The sequence below is a fragment of the Telopea speciosissima genome, chromosome 1, assembly GCF_018873765.1.
Source record: "Telopea speciosissima isolate NSW1024214 ecotype Mountain lineage chromosome 1, Tspe_v1, whole genome shotgun sequence".
Lineage (NCBI taxonomy): Eukaryota > Viridiplantae > Streptophyta > Magnoliopsida > Proteales > Proteaceae > Telopea > Telopea speciosissima.
In genome coordinates, this window is record NC_057916.1 from 23,471,997 (window position 1) to 23,489,607 (window position 17,611).

A 17,611-nucleotide genomic window follows, 5' to 3' on the forward strand; every position below is an offset into this window, starting at 1 on the left:
TATAAAAGATGAGATTTCTTACATGTAGAGTCACTCTATTGCCATGAAGAATGTCGGGGTGGATCAAACTCATGTCTGTAAGGGTCTTCAAGAATAAGAACAACTAGGATGATTTTGTGTACTGACCGAACATAAGCACAATAATGACCCTTAAGGAAGCCATTTTCGGTTTTGGGTGAAAAATGGTGGATTTGAGTTCAAATCTTTGCAAATGTATACAAAGCATGCATCTAATAGTAAGTTGAACCTTAGCAAAAAAAAAAGAACTAAAATGCAAGATTTGAAGCAAAAGATTAAGTTTTTTGAAAAAAACCTACCTTTTCCCTTCAAGTGTTGAGTATGTCTTGTATTCTAAGGATTCAAATGCGATGTGGATCTGACCTGAAGGGAGAAAAAGTTAAGATTTAGTTCGTGACATGGACGGTTGGGCCGAAATTTTTTTTTGGGGTTTTGGTTCGTATTTGGTATAAAATATGAAAAAAGGCATGTGTATCAATACATACCCGTACATATCGATACGTACCGATACATTTAAAAAATTAGTAAAAAATTAAAAATAGTATGTATTGACTGTATCGATACGTATTGACCGTATCGTATCGTATCGACATGTATCGGTCGAGACATATCGATACAGTCGATACTCGTTACATTGTTTTTAAAAAAAAAAAAGATACGTATCGGTATGTATCGTATCGACACGGACCGATACTGAGACATTTTGGCCGATACGGTACGATACACACCGATACTTTAAACCCTACATATAATCCTTCTAGGTTCTTAAGAGCGGTTTTCCACTCATCACCGACTTGGATGCGAATATCATGGTACCTGCTTCTAAGATCAATCTTAAAAAACAGCACTATGAAACATATCTAGCATGTCATCAAGCCTAGGTATAGGAAACCAATATTCAATTGTAATCTTATTAATAGCACGGGTATCCACACACGTTCTCCAAGTCCCATCTTTCTTAGGAGACAGAAGAACTGGGACTGCACAAGGACTCATGCTTTCTTGAATATACCCTTTGAGAAGCCCTTCTACTTGTTTTTGAAGCTTGGCATGCTCAGTTGGGCTTGTCCTATAATGTGGCAAATTAGGTAAAGTGGCACCCGGTTATTAAATCAATTCGGTGTTGGATGTCATGCATTGGAGGTAAATTATCTGGAAGTTCTTCCGGTGCCGCATGGGAAAACTTGCTTAAGAGTTTTTCTACATACTTGGGTATTTCTTGTTTCCTTTCATATTTATTAACATGACGTCCAATAAGAGTATATGCTATATAATCATCCTATTTGCTTTCTTCTTCTTGCACATGTTGAGGTGGTCTTGGGTTGAGTCTTCAGCATTAGGCCTTGAATTAACATTTATGAAACTTAGTAACAAGAACTATTCTTCCACTGTTAAAGGTCTATAGATCCAGTTGATTGATCCAAAACATCCTAGCTTTCAGGCCAGAATCCTTTGACCAGTCAACTGTTGTGAGGTAGGACCAGGTCATTCAGGTCCATTGTTTGACAGATATAACAGTTTGACTGTTAGTTCTAGTATGTGTGAAAACATTGTTCGCAATTGTACCTTATTCCAAGAAGCTTGCAACATAAAAATGTCCTTCTAGTTTAGTGAGAAGACAATTTACTCATATTGCATACATTCCCTCCCCTCCCCCCCCCCCCATTTCGAAGTAGTTAACTCTGTTGTGTCTGAGCAATAATGCATATTTGAATTTTAAACTGTTTGTAAGTGAAATATTTTATCATGCATTTTAGTGTATCACCATCACATGTTAGCGTTGTTACAAACCTGTCTGTTAACTACTCTGAGATCTTAGGTGTCTTTTTTACTTTCCAATTTTTTCTTTTTTTAATCCTTTGATTTACCAATGGTTATTTTGTTTCAATGAGAACAGGGCACTCCAGTAAGTGAGCGTGCTATTCCTGTTGCTATATTTGAGACTAATGCTGGTAGTATTCTATGTTTCCTTGTCTTTGGGTATATACATACATATACATGGAAAATGGAAGCTAAATGTTTCTGCATTTCCTTTCTTTCCTCTTCCCTACCCACAGAAATTGCAAAGTTCTATGTGCGGAAGTGGTGCAAGATTTCATCAGATGTCGGCATTCGATCCATTGTCGATTGGTCCTATTACAAGCAACGGCTTTCTTCAACAATCCAGAAAATAATTACAATACCTGCAGCAATGCAAAAGGTGTAGAGCTTGTGAACAATTTCTCGATTCAGAAGATATCTATTTTCCGTTCTCTGAAAACAAATTGAATTTTCGCAGGTTTCTAACCCTGTCCCAAGAGTAATTCATCCTGATTGGCTGCATAAAAAGGTCCGTGAGAAGAACGACAAATTTCGCCAACGCAAGCTAAATGATATTTTCAGCCCGTTGAACAAAGATAATACCAAGCAAGGGGATTTTCCTGCTCTTACCTCTAGTCATGCATTGGATAGTGTAAATGTTGAAGATATAGAAGATTTAAACAGAAGTTCTACCATGATTGGACCTCGACCTACTGTTCGTAACTATGACGTTAACAAAGAAAAACATTTAGCTAAGACATCTTGCACCTTAATTTCTTTGCAACAACAACAAACTGATGCTACAAAGGGGATGTTTCATCAAGATGTTATGTCTGCTAAAAATATCGACAAAAATGTTGATTACCAAGGGTGGCTTGAAGTAAAGAAGAGAAAATGGAAAGATACTCGAGAGGAAAGAAAGAGGCAAAGGTACAGAATTTTTAATTCCTGGTCAAGAAGGTTGAGCTTTTGCCCAACCCCCCCCCTCTCTTCTACTGATAACTGAATTTACAAAGCTACTCTTCAGTACCATACTCTAAATATATGCCGAAAATGTAGTTGGTGCAACTTGAAATATCAGAAACTGTTTTTAGTGGTGCATCTTGGCAGGCCTTGGGATTGCTTTGAAAATTTTAAGAAACATTTAGCTCTGAACTTTTTTGAGATTTCCTCGTTGCAAAACTGAAGTTCAGAAGATAATGTTATGGTTTTACTAGCTTGTTTATAGTAGTGTGTTTCGACAGTACTGACATTCTCAGTCCATGCAGATTTGGAAATAAATCTAGATGTGCTAGGATTGGGATGCTCGCTTTCTATTATTTTTTTTTGGTCAGCATAGAGCCATTTGTAAGCTATTTTTGGAGGATGGGATTAACAATTAACTTTCTAGATAAAGGTTGCTTGTCAAATAGCTTTTGCTTAGCACCATTTTTCTTTTGCAGGGGCAGTGTAAAGAGAGTATGCAAAAATAATGATATTTCTGAGTTGTCTGGTGCTGAGATAAGCCACAAACAAGGCCAAGGCAGAGGCCAGTTCAATTCATTTTTCCGGAGGCCTGAGTTAGCGCTTTTGCACTCGTACTGGCAGGTTACATGGTTTTCTAACATTCCGTAAGCTAATGTCTGGAGTATTAACTTTATTACTTCTTAATCCCAACCTTCTCTTGTTCAGATAATACAGCTCATTCCAAGTTCACAACCTGGACAATTTTTTGCATGGGTTGTTGTTGAAGGAATCATGCTTAAGGTTCCTATAAATATACCCAAAATATTTTACCTCAATTCTAAAGCACCGATTACTGAAGAATTTCCTGGTAGGCGTGTCAACAAAATTCTTCCTCATGGACGTCCTTGCTTCAATCTCATTGAGGTATGTGTAGTGGTAGTGTGGTACAACATTGTTGAAGTTCAACTATATTCCTTTAGGTTCCTTGTCTCTATTAATGGCAATAGTGTGAGCTTCGTATTTATTTTCTGTGATTTCTTAATAGGTAATAATTGATGAAGATGAATTTAGGGCTGGAAGTAAGAAACTTGCTGCACACCTTGCTGATCCAGAAGTAGAGGTATGTATACTTAACCTATTGAGTATGGTGAGGTTGCAAAATAAAAATGCTTACTTGGCTATGTCCTGCATGCCTTCTAATAGCCTTGTACACTTTCCAGACCTTTTTACATGGTTTAGGTCATGATGTTTGTGTCTTCCTTTTTGGTATTTTGTGAATGTCTAGTTTTTCGTGATCACATGCAGTGATAATTCTATTTTACTGTGTATCGTGGGCATAATTGCAAATTGTTGATACTTAGGTGAGTATTTTTTTTTTGGGTGAATAAAAAATTCATTACCAATGAAGAGAAGAACGAATATACAAAAAACAAAACCCAGCCTTTACATAGGGAGAGAGACCCCAAGAATTTACAATAAGCCTATTTCTAGGGGAGTCAACACAACGTCCTGGAGACCCAGAAATCTTGGATTTAATTTCAAAGATGATGGAGTTCCAAATCTGCTAAAAGGATCTAGACTTGGAGGTCCACCTAAGGTTACTCTCAAACCAAATATGGGAGATAGCAGTACCTAAAGCTAATTTCCCCACCGACACAGAATTCCCCTGCAAAGGACATGTGATGTCAACCCAGGTCCATTCTCTCTCGAGGAGCAGAATTCTTCTTCTCCTAGGTCAACACTTGGCCAGCAAACCATTCCAAAGTGCAGAAGAGAAGGGGTAGTTAAAAAATAGGTGATCCACATCTTCAGAGGCATTCCAGCATAGGCAGCATTAGGGGGGGGGGGAGAGACTAGAATCTGACGGCAGATGAGAAAAGACTCCATAGTGAGGCAGCCGGTGAAAATCCCCAAACCGTGAAGCTGTGGCAAGGGATTTGAATCTTGAATGAGACCAAATTGCAAAGACTTTAATGCTACCTCGAGCCCTGATAAGGTCTCAAGCGGTCAAGCCAACTGGGGATTGAAGAGACCCAATGAGCAAGTAGATCAGGATACAGTATCACCACTCCCAATAGGACTACTAGTGATGCTCGGCAAGGCACTCCAGTTAGCGGACAGATAGGGTGAGGGGGGAGGCCAACCAATCTTCTGAATAATATCTGAAACCATGTCAAGCTTGCTGAAGCCAGAACTATAGATAGCTCTATCTCCTACTGAGTAGAACTCCATGCAGGTGCCAGTTGTCGAGCCAGAATCTAGTAGAAGATTCATCATCAATATGAGATTTGATAATCCCATAAGCAAGAGGTCTGAGCTTCAGGATCTTCCTCCAGATCCAAGAAGCATCAAATAGAGAAGGAGCCATCCAAATGGAATCATTGCATAGGGGCAAGAGTAGGCCCTGATAACCTAAACACCCTTCTTCTTAGAAACTAATTTCCAAATCAGCTTAATGATACCAGCATGATTGACATCTTGGGTTCTTCTCAAGCACACGCCTCTGATGCAGGAACACTTCTATGGGTTGACTCGAACCCATTTAGGAACCCAGATCGAGAACCAGCTCCAATTGGTTTTTGGATTCTAGTAGGATATTAGAGTTTATTGAATTATTTAGATTTATTTGCTTGGATTTATCTTGTAGTCTTTTATTTTATTTTGAATAGACTAGGTAACGATATAGTTCCATTAGATTTCAGTTTTAGAGTTTAAATAGGAGTCTTTATTTCCATATTTAAATACAAGGTTGTAAATATTGACAGTTTCAGAATTGATGATTGAAAAGTTGAGTTTGGAGTCTGTGTGGCTTGGTGGTTGTGCGACCTTCTTCCCCCCCTTTTTCTTTTTTCTTTTCCCCTTCCCCTTCCTAACTCTTTGATTGACTGCTGGTTTTCATAAACTACCTTACGTGCTCTGTTTTCAGCTGACCATTCAGCTCTTCAATTGAGGATCACTTCTTCCCAGTGTTCACCCATTTCAGTCTCAGACTTGGGGTCTTCAATTGATATCCATATGTGACCCTTTATGCTGAACCTCAGTTCAGGGGCTTGCTGGACATGAAAGTTACAATAGAGGAGTTCAGATATGAACTTTTGCCCTACCTTGTTGAGGCTTGATGGTGCTGGATTTATAGTAGGCCTATTGCTGCGATTCATTACCTGAAAATTCAGGTCAAGCCATGGTGTTGTGAGTGAGAATTTCTAATCCCAAACAACTCTGTTTTACTGCTGGTTTTTCTGTTTGTGTCGTGAGGTTGAAGAAGACAACCTTCACCCCACTCCAAGATTCTAGTAATCTTAATTTCTAACTTTGTTTCCCACTTTCCCCCTCTCTTTTAGATAATTCTATTCTGTCCCATGTCTTATATTTGCTTCCAAGTATGTCCTTGACAAATGAATGCTAATCCTTGTTAGATCCTCTCTTCTTTACCTACCAATTTAACCCTTAGAAATTTCTGGTTATTAAAGATTGCCATTGCCCTTCTATGGTTTGCACTTATGTTCAATTGGGTGGGCCCATAAGTGATCGGGGCAGGGCTTTGGAACCTCGGATTCACATCAGCATCCTCCATCTTTGAGAAGACAAATAGAGCCCTAACTGACAGGTGGAGAAATCAGAAGGTATTCTTTCTTCTCTTCTGTTTCGGTGCTCCCCCCGGAGCTCAAGCGTATTTTGTGAGGATGTGGCGGGTATTCCAGTTTTGAGAACTCGTTAATTGTTTATTTGGGTTTTGTATGGGAGTGAGGTCTTACTTGTTTAAGTGTGTGATTGAGTATGTTATCTTCTCGGGTTGGGGTAAGGCGGATATGTCCTCCCCCCTCCCCCCCCCCCCCCCCTGTATTCTGTTTTCTTGATTGATTGATTTTTAATATAAGGTTAGGGGCCAGCCCGGGTCCCAGAGAATATTCAGGTTTAAAAATTAAAAAAAAGGGGATTCCAACTTTGAAATAATAGACTGAGGAAGCCCAAAAATGGCAGACCAGTAGATGTAAGAAGACTAAAGAACAGATTTTATCAACTCAAGACGGCCGGCATAAGAGAGAAGCTTCCCTTTCCAGAGCTAAAGCCTTTTGCAAAGGTGATCCAGGATAGGGGAATGATGATGGGCAGTCAACCTGGAGGGGATCAAAGGTATGCCCAAATACTTGACTGGAAGATGGACCAAGGAGTACCCAGTCATCTCTCTAAAGCAAAATGAATCAGCCTCACTGACCCCAGCAAGGAAGATAAAATGGACTGAATTGAAGGGAAGCCAGATTTAGAGAAGATCATGAGATCGTCAGCGAAGGCCAAAGGGGAGATTTTAAGAGATTCACATTTGGACATCGGGGTGATGAGAAGCTGGTCCATGCTAGATTGGACGCACCTTCAAGAGAAAGAGTGAAGAGGTAAGGGGAGAGGGGACAACCCTGATGAATGCCAATGGAGGAAGAAAAGAACCCGACGGGACTACCTCTGACCAAAGCTGAGAAGCGGGAAGAAGAAATGCAATGGTAAATCCAGCCGATGAAGATAGGGGGAAAGGACGTATTGTGCATGACACTGATGATGAAGTCCTAGGATAAGGAATCAAAGGCTTTGTGAAGGTCAATTTTCACAAGGGCAGCAGGGGAATGGGATTTCCTGCCAAAGCCTCTGACAAGCTCGGAGTGGTGGAGAATGTTATCAGTGATGGACCTGCCAGGAATAAAGGCTGATTGGTTATGTTTGAGAGTGATTTATTATGTTTAGATGTCTAAATCAAGTAATAAACTAGCAAACTATAAACCATTGCATAGATCACCTTTCATGGATCTAGAACTCAATAAGCCAACAGAAACAAGCTGGAATTTCAACAGTTTATGATGGAATAGGTGAGAAAATAGAAGGATGATGAGGCTTGAAATAGTTGCAACTTTGAGAAGTCCTAGTGTGTAGTTTTGATGTTTTATCTTCAAATTGCCCTAAACAAGTGGAGCATTATCAGCCTCTCATTTGTTGAAGATCCCTTTTCTCTAGTCTACTATGTCCTTTTTACATATTCTGTTCATATTAAAATACATGTGTGCCCAATAAATAGTTGATGTAGCCATGTAGCCATTTGATGGTTTTTTCATAACTCAAATTAGGGTTGAGTTTTCCTTAACAGCCTTTCTTTGACGGCCAAATATCTGTCAGTCTGATGAGTTAGTGCAGTCTGACTTCTCCATGTGATATGAAGCTTTGAAAATTCAGCTTTGGCAACTTTGGGGCATCTCGGTTCAACCATTCAAACTATGAGGGTAAATATCCTAATATGGTGGGCCATACAATGGTGATAGGGTCTGAAACTTGACATGTGGCTGGTCCAAGGTGGGGCCTTCCCATTCAAGGTTGGTTTGATAAAAGGAGTTCTCCACGTGGCTCAGAATGGGTGAGCTGCGAGTGAAAATTTGACGGGGCTGTGTAATGAAATTTCTTATATTTCCCACTTAAAAAGAGCATCCAGTGCACGAGGCTCCCACTACTGCAGGGTCTGGGAGAACAAATATGCACAGCCTTATTTTTTTCATTTAATTATTGATAATCTTATTCTCTTTGGTGAGGAATAAAATTAATGATCTTATATTCTTATTCAAGTTCTAATCTCTTTTCAATTTAGTATCTCTTACAGATTGAATACATTGTATCTCATTGTAGTTGAACTCCAGTTCTCAGTGAAAATATAATTGTACTGAAGCCTTTCAGTTTAAAACTTGATAAATAACTTCCTCCGTCATACAATATCTCACAGAAGCCCCAATTGTATATTTTTCATCATCTTCTATCCCCCTGGCTATTATCGACCTAGATTAAGATTTTTTTTGGAAAATAAAAAAATCGTCCCGGACGACACCGAGGCTCCCGCTACTGCAGGGTCTGGGAGGCCGCTTTGCTGTGAGGCTGTTTCCATGATTAAGAATTTCTTGGAAAATATTACAAGATAATTATTATACTTCAATTTATATGTATTAAACATAGGATAAACAATTTGTCGAAATTCACAGTGCTGGATTTCAGTGTCCAACAGCTTAAAAGTAATTATACTGTGAGTTATTCATTTTGAATTTTGCCTTTATGGTGGTGCTTCTTCTCGACTTACTGATTTTATTTGTAAAGCAAGGACCATGATATTGATTTCTTTTTGAAGTTCGAATTCAAGCTTATTGATTTGAATTGTTTACCTAACAGCTGATATGACTTTCACTCCAGAATCCTAATGATTCAAGGATCATAGTGATTAATCATTTAGAGGTTGTGCAACTTCTCTTGCAACTGTTACTTGAAAGATTCCTCTATTACTAAAAGGTGTAATTTATGGCCTATGAATTAACAGATCCGTCAGATCATGCCTCGCCCTACTTCAATTGGGTATGTTTGATATGGTGAAATTGGGTTTGAGCTGAGTTCAAGTTTCTCCAAAACATGAATATTTATTGAAGTCTTTTGAATGTGTATCGCCTGTACCTTCATCCCTTCTTTCTTTCTTGTTCGTTTTCTTCTCTTTTTCCTTTTTTGGGGTTGGGTATGGGATTTTCTTGTCTCTTACCTTTCACATCCTGTTCACTATGTCTTGCTACAGTCCTCTATTACTTAGTCGTGGTTTTCCTTTTACTCCACAAAATCATTTTAAGAGAGGTACAAATGGTGAAATAATCATCATTATTACTTATTTTTTGAGTGTGTCATTTGGATACTGCCAACTCTCACTGATCATTTGGCCTACTTCTTAGTTTAATAATTTGAATTTGATTAGAGTGTGATTCTCTGATCAGGGGATTTATGAGACAAAGGTGCCACTGGAATTTAATGCCATCCTCCAGATTGGTTGTGTCTGTAGAGTGGATAAAGCAGTTAAGAATCGAAATTCTCAAAGCATTTGGAACCTGAGTGAACTGCATATGAAGACCACTACAGAGTGTCCTTATCTGGAGCAACAAATCTCTTTCATTTATCTATATCATAGGTATGGTACCCGTGTTCATATACTGTATCTTGAAAGCATTGGCATCAGAAGTGAAAATGAGAAATTCATATGCTTTTTGCAAGTGTAAGCTTACTCTTTAAAGCTCTGCATGTAAACATTATCTACTCTTTGATTTTGTTAAAATGCAATGCAATATATTAAACAGGAAAGTAAAAATGAAAAGCCAGAGCTTAAACAAGTGTACCAGAAGAATCTCATAGTGAGGAAACATTTATATTGAAGGAGTTATGTTCCTGTGAAACCTTATTTGGTGTGCATGAATGCTGTCAAAACCACTCTGAATGAAAATATTTTTTTTAGATATCAAAACAAATGAATGTTACCGCTCTTTTTGTTTTTAGCAATGTTTTACCATATTAAGATTTATGAAATTTTTAGATTTGAGAAAAACCCCAGCATTAGAAAGTTGAAAATTTCACCCATTGCCGAAAATCCAGTTTTTGTTCTTGAACTGGGGGTGACTTTTTATAATTTTGGAAATTTATTTTTAAACTATTTTGATTGGATTTTAATTGGGGGTGTTTGCTTATTTATGAATAATATCTTAAGTAAATGAAATAACTTAAATGATATTTGGCATAAATAAGGGCCAAACCTGGTTTGATACCATGAAGGCATTCGATACCACTAAGGTGACAGTCGCCTAGACCCCAAAAAATCCACCTGGACACCTAGGCGCTGCATAAATTAGGGCAAACCCGGTTCGATACCACTAAGGCGACAGTCACCTAGACCCCAAAAAATCTGCCTGGGCGCCTAGTTGATGCCTTGACAACTATGGACCTCACACTATCGTTGTTTGCATAGGGTGTACCATTGATAACAAATTTGTTCCCAATTGCAAATTAACTGCTGATAAACAAAATAAGGGTACCTATTAAATAGGAAACAAATTAACTGCTGATCAAAGCAGGTATAGAAATTTTCATGTGAAAAATTAAAACAAGAACGAACAACATCAAAGGTGTTATTTAAGATTATCTATGTTAATAAAGATTTCTCATAGCTAGATCTTTAAAGGTTGGAGGTTGGTGTGGGTGGCTTTACGCTGTTGTATTTCTCTCCTAATAAATTCTCTCTTTGTGGCCAATACCCTCTAAATTAAAAATGAGAAGATAACATATAGCTATAAATGTATTTCTTCCCCCTAGAAGCTAACATAATTTAAATTTGTCACCTGGGTCTGGGTGCATGTATTCGGTGTGGAAAAGTCTAGGTGTCAAGGTTGTCTGAGTGTTATATCTTAGGGTAGAAGGAATTAGCTATATGGATCCGCTGATTGGTACCTTACATGGAAACATGATCCATACAAATTCTATGCAATTTTTGAGTAAGCAAGCAAGTTACTAGTCTATATGGATTTTTTTTTTAAAAAAAATAGTCTATATGGATTCATTCTTCATATGTATAATCTAGATAAGTTCATTACTTGAAATGAAAAAATTAGTAACAAAAATTTGCAATTGCATATTTCTAAGTTCTAACATGGCAATAAAAGCTGCAAAATGTAATAGTAATATTAAAACTCTACATGATCTAAAATGTAAGTTAAAATGGCAGGATTGTCATAATAGTGTAATACAAGTCCATAGTTTATATTTGTACATCAGCCAGTAACAGACTAACAGAGTAACAGGTATATTCCTAATCTCAAAGTAAAATCAATACATAAATAAAATTTTCAGAATTAAATTCAACACGTTCCATACCCATATGCATATCATGCTATGCATGAATCGCATGACACAATATACATTTGTTATAATGAAGGTTCCTGGTATCACTGTTAATTTTTTCGCCCACCGTCTTTCTCATAACTTGTTTCTTAAACTGATTTACCTTCACAAGGAAGATTGTAATTGTACTTAGATACATCTAGAATAATGAGAATGCATACGTAAAGAGATTCATTCAAGGGACCCTGATGCAGATCTGAAGACATACATCCGTAGGAAGAAGAAAAAGTCCAAGTAGTTGCTGTTTTAGTTTCCATTCTTTGTTTGTTTTTTTTTTATGTTTTTTGTTTTAAATTGAACCGGGTCCAAGTTGGTCCAACTGTTGGTTCAATATAAGTGATTTGATTTATTTATTTTTTTAATTATTTTAAAAGTTGGGTCAATTACTCTACAAGCATAAGAGAGGAAGTGTTTCTAATTTGTAGGGAGCTAGGTGGACTTTCAGTCTCCTAGTCTGATTTGTATTCCTGAGCTTAGGCCCTTTAAATAAAACAATACATGGGGCTCCTTGTTACCTCTGAAGCTGCAGGTCTGCAACTTGTCTTCCTCGTGAAGAAACTTGTGTTTGGTCAAGGTTTGAAGGAATTGGTGTTGATCAGATTGACACCTTGCTGTGGGAAGCCTGGGTGGGTCGTGTTGGTTATTCTCTGCATCTTTTATTACTGTTCTGCTGCTCTGGGATTCTGAAACCAAGGTAGATTTACATGTTACGTGTTTTCGTGAGAATTCTGCCTAGCCAAATCCAACTGTTGGAATCTATTCAAATTTTGATCGAATGTTCTACAACCCTATTCATGAGCTCGATCCAAATTTGAGGACATTCTGACCAGCCAATCTCCATATTTTTGAGTTTTCCCATTTTACCCCTACTCCCACTAACTATTCATAGCTTGCTGCCGATTCTGACTTTTATCCTATTAGCTTACTGAGATCAGATTATTACATCTCTGAAATCAGTGAGTTAACCTATTAGCTTGTTGAGATCAGATTATTACATCTATGAAATCAGTGAGTTAACTTCCTATTATCAACCCTAATTCCCATAATACCCCCACTCCTAACCTAATTAGTAATTCTTAAGAAGACCTATTTTCTTGGTTTGTTAACCCTAGATTGAACCACCCTTCGATTAAAAGATTCTGTTTTGGTTTCTGGTTTGAGCATTCAAATCCAGGACAACATTAGACCCTAGTTTATGGTGGTACCAGCCCCAAGTATCGAAAGTATACCACTTTTGTGGGATACCAATCGTGCATGACTGTATTGCTCTAGCATTCCCTATGCATTCATGGTAATAGGCCCCCAAGGAGAAAGATCCTAGTTGTGCCCCTTTAATAGACATTGAAATGGTAGTTTCTACATATCAATGAAACTACTGTGTGAGTTAGATTTGAAAGTAGAAGCCAAAGAATATGGAATCTAAAATTTTGCTTCAATATTTATTTCAGACAAACTTTCTCTAGAGGAATCATTTGGTTTGGCCTTTTGGATCAATTGAATGCAAAAATTTACACAATTTTCTGGTTGATTTTAAGATGAATTTATAATTTATTCTTTGAGCTGAGGTATCCTCGAAGAGAACTATATGATCATTATTTCTTTGTGTTCTTGATTTGCACCTTTGCTCATATACCATTTTGAGTAAGAAGTAAGGGGGGCAATTTTCTGGCACACCCTACTGGCTCTAACTGCGTGGCAGTTAGGTTAAGGGCTTAAGGGCCAAATTTGGTGGACATGTTCTTCATATCATCAAGTCATGGGTAATTTTCTCCCCATACCATTATAATGGTTTAAAATAGTTAGAAAAACCGAGGCAAGCTCAACAGGGACTGTAAGTTGGAAAGGCCCCATACATGCTAGGCATACAGTTGAGATAGGCCGTCAACTTTGGCAGGTAGCGTGCTGAAGGAATTCCCATCTATCCAACAGTCAGACCGCCAATCACCAGTCCACTCGACAGAAATAAGTGGGTCTGGTGGAAACCTTTCAGGAAGATTGAGCTCGCAAGAAATCTCTATTACCTTTTTTTTTAAATTTCTGAGTGACAGATTGTTTTTGCTTGAGAATATGAACCAACTTTCAATTGAGTTACGCGTGTCAAAGTTTTATCTGGTTTTTCTGCTCATTAGTTTTCTATCTTTATAGTTTCAGCAGTAACTCGTAATCTGATATGTTTGTCTCAAATGCAGCTTGTCTGAGGGACGGGCAATATATATTGCATATTTTCCTATATCTGGTACGCTATCCGTTGTGGTGGTTAATCCTTTTCAGAATAGAGATTTGTCCCCGTCTATTCTTGAAAAGCAATTCCGCGAAGCTTGCCAAGCCTTTTCCTCTGACCCTTCTCATGGGAATAATATCGTTTTTAAGGTGGTAATTGTATTTGGTTATGGCAGGTATGGCTTGTTTATTATTTCTAATTACTGATTCATAAAACATGCTAATATTCAGGTGGACTATGTGGGGCATGCTAAAGATGCTGAAAAGATTTTGCATAGGACAATAAACGAGTACAGGTTTGATTCACGTAAATTTTCTGTAACATGACATTTACCTGTTGAATAGAAGCATTGTGGTTCAGTCCTAAATATTGCAACCTTTGCAGGTCCTATTAAAAGTCTGAGAAGACCAACCTGAATAAATGGCATGAGAATTTGCTGGTTGAGGAAATGGGATATTGGGGTGGTTGGTATTTGTTAAACATTATAGTGTAGGGGGTTTTCTATTATGTTTTTCTTATTGATTGGGTTTTTTTGTTGTTGTTGTTGTGTTTAGTCTGTCCTCACTTGTTATAAGTCCATCCCTTGTAATTTCTATAATCTCAAGTTATAGATAAAGTGGACCTAGTCCCACGGTAGGCTATTCTATTCCTACCGTGAGTTACTAGGTAATTTCCCTCTCCACTTGTTCTGTTTCTTCTATTGTCACATGGTATCAGAGCTTCTCTAAATCAGTACCTCACATCCCTTTCTCTGTTTTGAACATCCTTTAGGATTTTCTTCATGTGGGTTGCAGCAACCTATGCTTCTGTATATTCTATGAAACCCTAGTTTGGACAAACATGAAAAACTAGGGTTTCTTTCAAGGTGTGTTGCCATTTTCATCTACCCACTGGTTGCGTCTTGCGTGGATCACTCCACAACATGAATCTACATTGAAGACATCGATTAACATCACGTATGAAGATCTCTATAACCACCTAAAAAGGTATAAATCTGCCAGAAATGGAGCTAGGATGATTGTGGGAAAGCAAGGGCAAAGAAGTGTGAAGATCTCTATAACCACCTAAACACAAAGGAAGGAGAAAAAGCTATCTATAAGATAGATAAAATGAGGAAAAGGAAGAGTAGAGATAATGCAAAAGTTGACCTCGAACCAGGGAAACCAACGGGAGATCGATTGCAGCCAGGATCAACACGATAAGGAACAAATTAAATAACTAAAACTCTTTTTTTTTTATTGTTGTTTTCTATTACATATGAATGGAGAACATAAAGGATAAGAAGAAAGAAGAACAAGATAAAGAAGAGAAGATAGAAGAGAAGGGGGGTAGGGAAGTGGCTCTCTCAGCCTGGGTCTCTCACTCACAGCTATCCCAGCTATTGAAACATGGAATTCTCCCATAACCGATGGCAACATGGCCTGAAAATCTATTCTCCAAATCTGGTTCTATTGCAAGAGGGGCTGCCTATTTAATGAAATAGCTCAGCTTACAAAATTAGAAACTTAAGAAATAGTAACTTCTAAAAATAGAAACTAGACTTTAGAGTTCAGCCAACATGCAAGGAACAAAATTATAAATTAGTAAATATAGTAACTACTAAAAAGAAAGAAACAAAATTTGAAACTACCAGACACCTAGACTTAATAACCAAGAAACTATTACAAAAATAGAAACTATGTTAATAGCAGCTTCTAATAGAATATTCCACCAACATCCAGTAGCTAATCTTCACACCCAGCTGTCCATATCAGCCCCCAAATCATTGTTCATGTGAACAGTAATTCGAGTATTGTTCATGTGAACAGTAACTTCATTTTATTTTAAAAAAAATTTGTCTTGGTCTCTTTTTTTCTTCATGCTTCTCTCCATTAAACCAACAAAAACTTGCCACATCATCTGACTAGGCTGCTTCTCACAGTAGTCGAATCCCACAACCTTGCTGGGCTGGTTTTAGGGCTTGTTCCTGCGGGTACATATGGACTTGTGATCTACATCAAGAGATATCGACCATGTTAGATGTGTTAAAAGTGATGATGGTAAAGTGCTAGTAAGGGATGAGTACATTATGAAGAGATGGGGAGATTATTTTTACAGCCTACTAAATGGAGACATTTCGAGTAATAATAGCCCGGAAGACTGCATTACTCATCAAGACACCACACTCTATAGGTACATACGAAAGGTTAGGGTGTCTGATGTTAAAGAAGCCTTAAGAAAGATGAAAGTAAGCAAGGCTCTAAGCCTAGATGGGGTCCCAACAGAAGTGTGGAAGAGCTTAGGAATATGTGATTTATCTTGATTTACTAAACTGTTAAACAAGATTATGAGCACAAGGAAAATACCAGATGAATGGAGGAGAAGCATTGTGGTTTTGATCTATAAAAATAAAGGTGACATTCAGAGCTGCAATAACTATAGAGACATAAAACTAATGAGTCATATTATGAAATTATGGTAGAGGGTTATTGAAGCCCACCTGAGAAGAGAAACTACTATCTCAGAGAACCAGATTGGTTTTATGCCAGGAAGATCCATGGCATAAGCTATTTACTTACTCAAGGGGCTTATGGAAAGATTTAGAGTTTGCAAGAAAGATCTCTATATGGTCTTTATTGGCCTAGAAAAAACCAATGACAGAGTCCCTATAGAGTTAATCTGGCATGTATTAAAGAAGAGAAGGGCGTCAAGTAAGTATGTGGAAATAATAAAAGAAAAGTATGATAGCATGGTGACTAGTGTGAGAACCGTGGGAGGTCAAGGAAGTGAATTCCCAATTACAATTTGGTTACATCAAGGATCAGCTTTAAGCTCATTATTTTTTGCACTTATCATGGATGATTTAACCGGGAACATTCAAGATGAGGTTCCTTGGTGTATGCTTTTTATTGATGATATTGTTCTAGTGGATGAGACAAAAGCAGTGATTAACGCTAAGTTGGATTTATGGAGATCGACCTTCGAATCAAGAGGTTTTAGGATAAGTAGAACGAAGACGGAATATATGGTGTGTAACTTTAGTTACACTAAAATGGATAGCGAAGTGGCGATTGGTGAAAATTTAGGAGCGAGAGATACCGCAAAGTGATTATTTTAGATATCTAGGGTCAATCATAAATAAAGAAGGCGATATAGAGGATGACTTTCCTCATAGAATTAAAGTGGAATGGATGAAGTAGAGAGGTGTGTCTAGAGTGTTGTGCGATCAACATATTTCTTTAAAGCTTAAAGGAAAATTCTATAGAACAGTCGTACGACCAGCTATGATGTAATGCAGAATGTTGGGCAAGTAAGAAGCGTGATATAGATAAACTACTAGTAGCAGAGATGAGGATGTTGAGATGATGTGCAGAGAAACTAGGAAGGATAAAGTAAGGAATGAACATATTAGAGCTGGTTTGGGAGTTGCACCGGTACATGATAAGCTCCATGAAAGTCGTTTGAGGTGGCATGGTCATGTCCAACGGAGGCCTTGGGATGCACCATTATGGATTAGTGATTTGATTCAGATTGAAGGAACTAAAAGAGCTAGGGGCAGGCCTAGAATGACCCTAGGAGAAGTAGTGAGGAAAGACATGCATAGTTTAGGTCTTGTCTCAAGTATGACCTCAAATAGTGGGCAAGCCTTGGTGCAACGATTAAGTTGCACTATTGCAACCATCAGGTTGCGGATTCTAATCATGGAAACAACCTCTCCACGAAGCAGGGGTAATGTCACACCCCGGCCCGGTTATTAAGGGCCAAGTGTGGCGGGATGTCTCTGACATCCAACCAATCCCCAAGGATCACAAGTGCAGTACCCTATTCACAATCATTGCTCACAGATATAGTAATCAGAGGCAGCGGAAACAATTTAATTAATAGAGATAACATCATTAGTAAGAGAAGTCTAAATGATATTTC

The 17,611-nt window shown here is 38.0% G+C and overlaps 1 protein-coding gene across 9 annotated transcripts in view; it reads left to right on the forward strand.

The window, feature by feature from the left end:
• The window catches only part of LOC122659731 (DNA polymerase epsilon catalytic subunit A-like), an 84,736-nt gene that overhangs the window by 45,275 nt on the left and 21,850 nt on the right, over positions 1-17,611 (forward strand). For 8 of the 9 annotated variants that reach the window (XR_006332541.1, XR_006332542.1, XR_006332543.1 and 5 more), the window contains 9 exons: positions 1,916-1,970; positions 2,076-2,218; positions 2,297-2,748; positions 3,261-3,405; positions 3,490-3,687; positions 3,809-3,883; positions 9,540-9,730; positions 13,677-13,857; positions 13,939-14,003. Coding sequence is in view for 6 of the 9 variants with exons in the window: in XM_043854853.1 (XP_043710788.1) it covers positions 1,916-1,970; positions 2,076-2,218; positions 2,297-2,748; positions 3,261-3,405; positions 3,490-3,687; positions 3,809-3,883; positions 9,540-9,730; positions 13,677-13,857; positions 13,939-14,003 (1,505 nt within the window). In the remaining 3 variants the exon portion in view is untranslated. The remainder of the gene's footprint in view (positions 1-1,915; positions 1,971-2,075; positions 2,219-2,296; positions 2,749-3,260; positions 3,406-3,489; positions 3,688-3,808; positions 3,884-9,539; positions 9,731-13,676; positions 13,858-13,938; positions 14,004-17,611) is intronic. The other variant, XM_043854861.1, reaches the window with a different exon arrangement.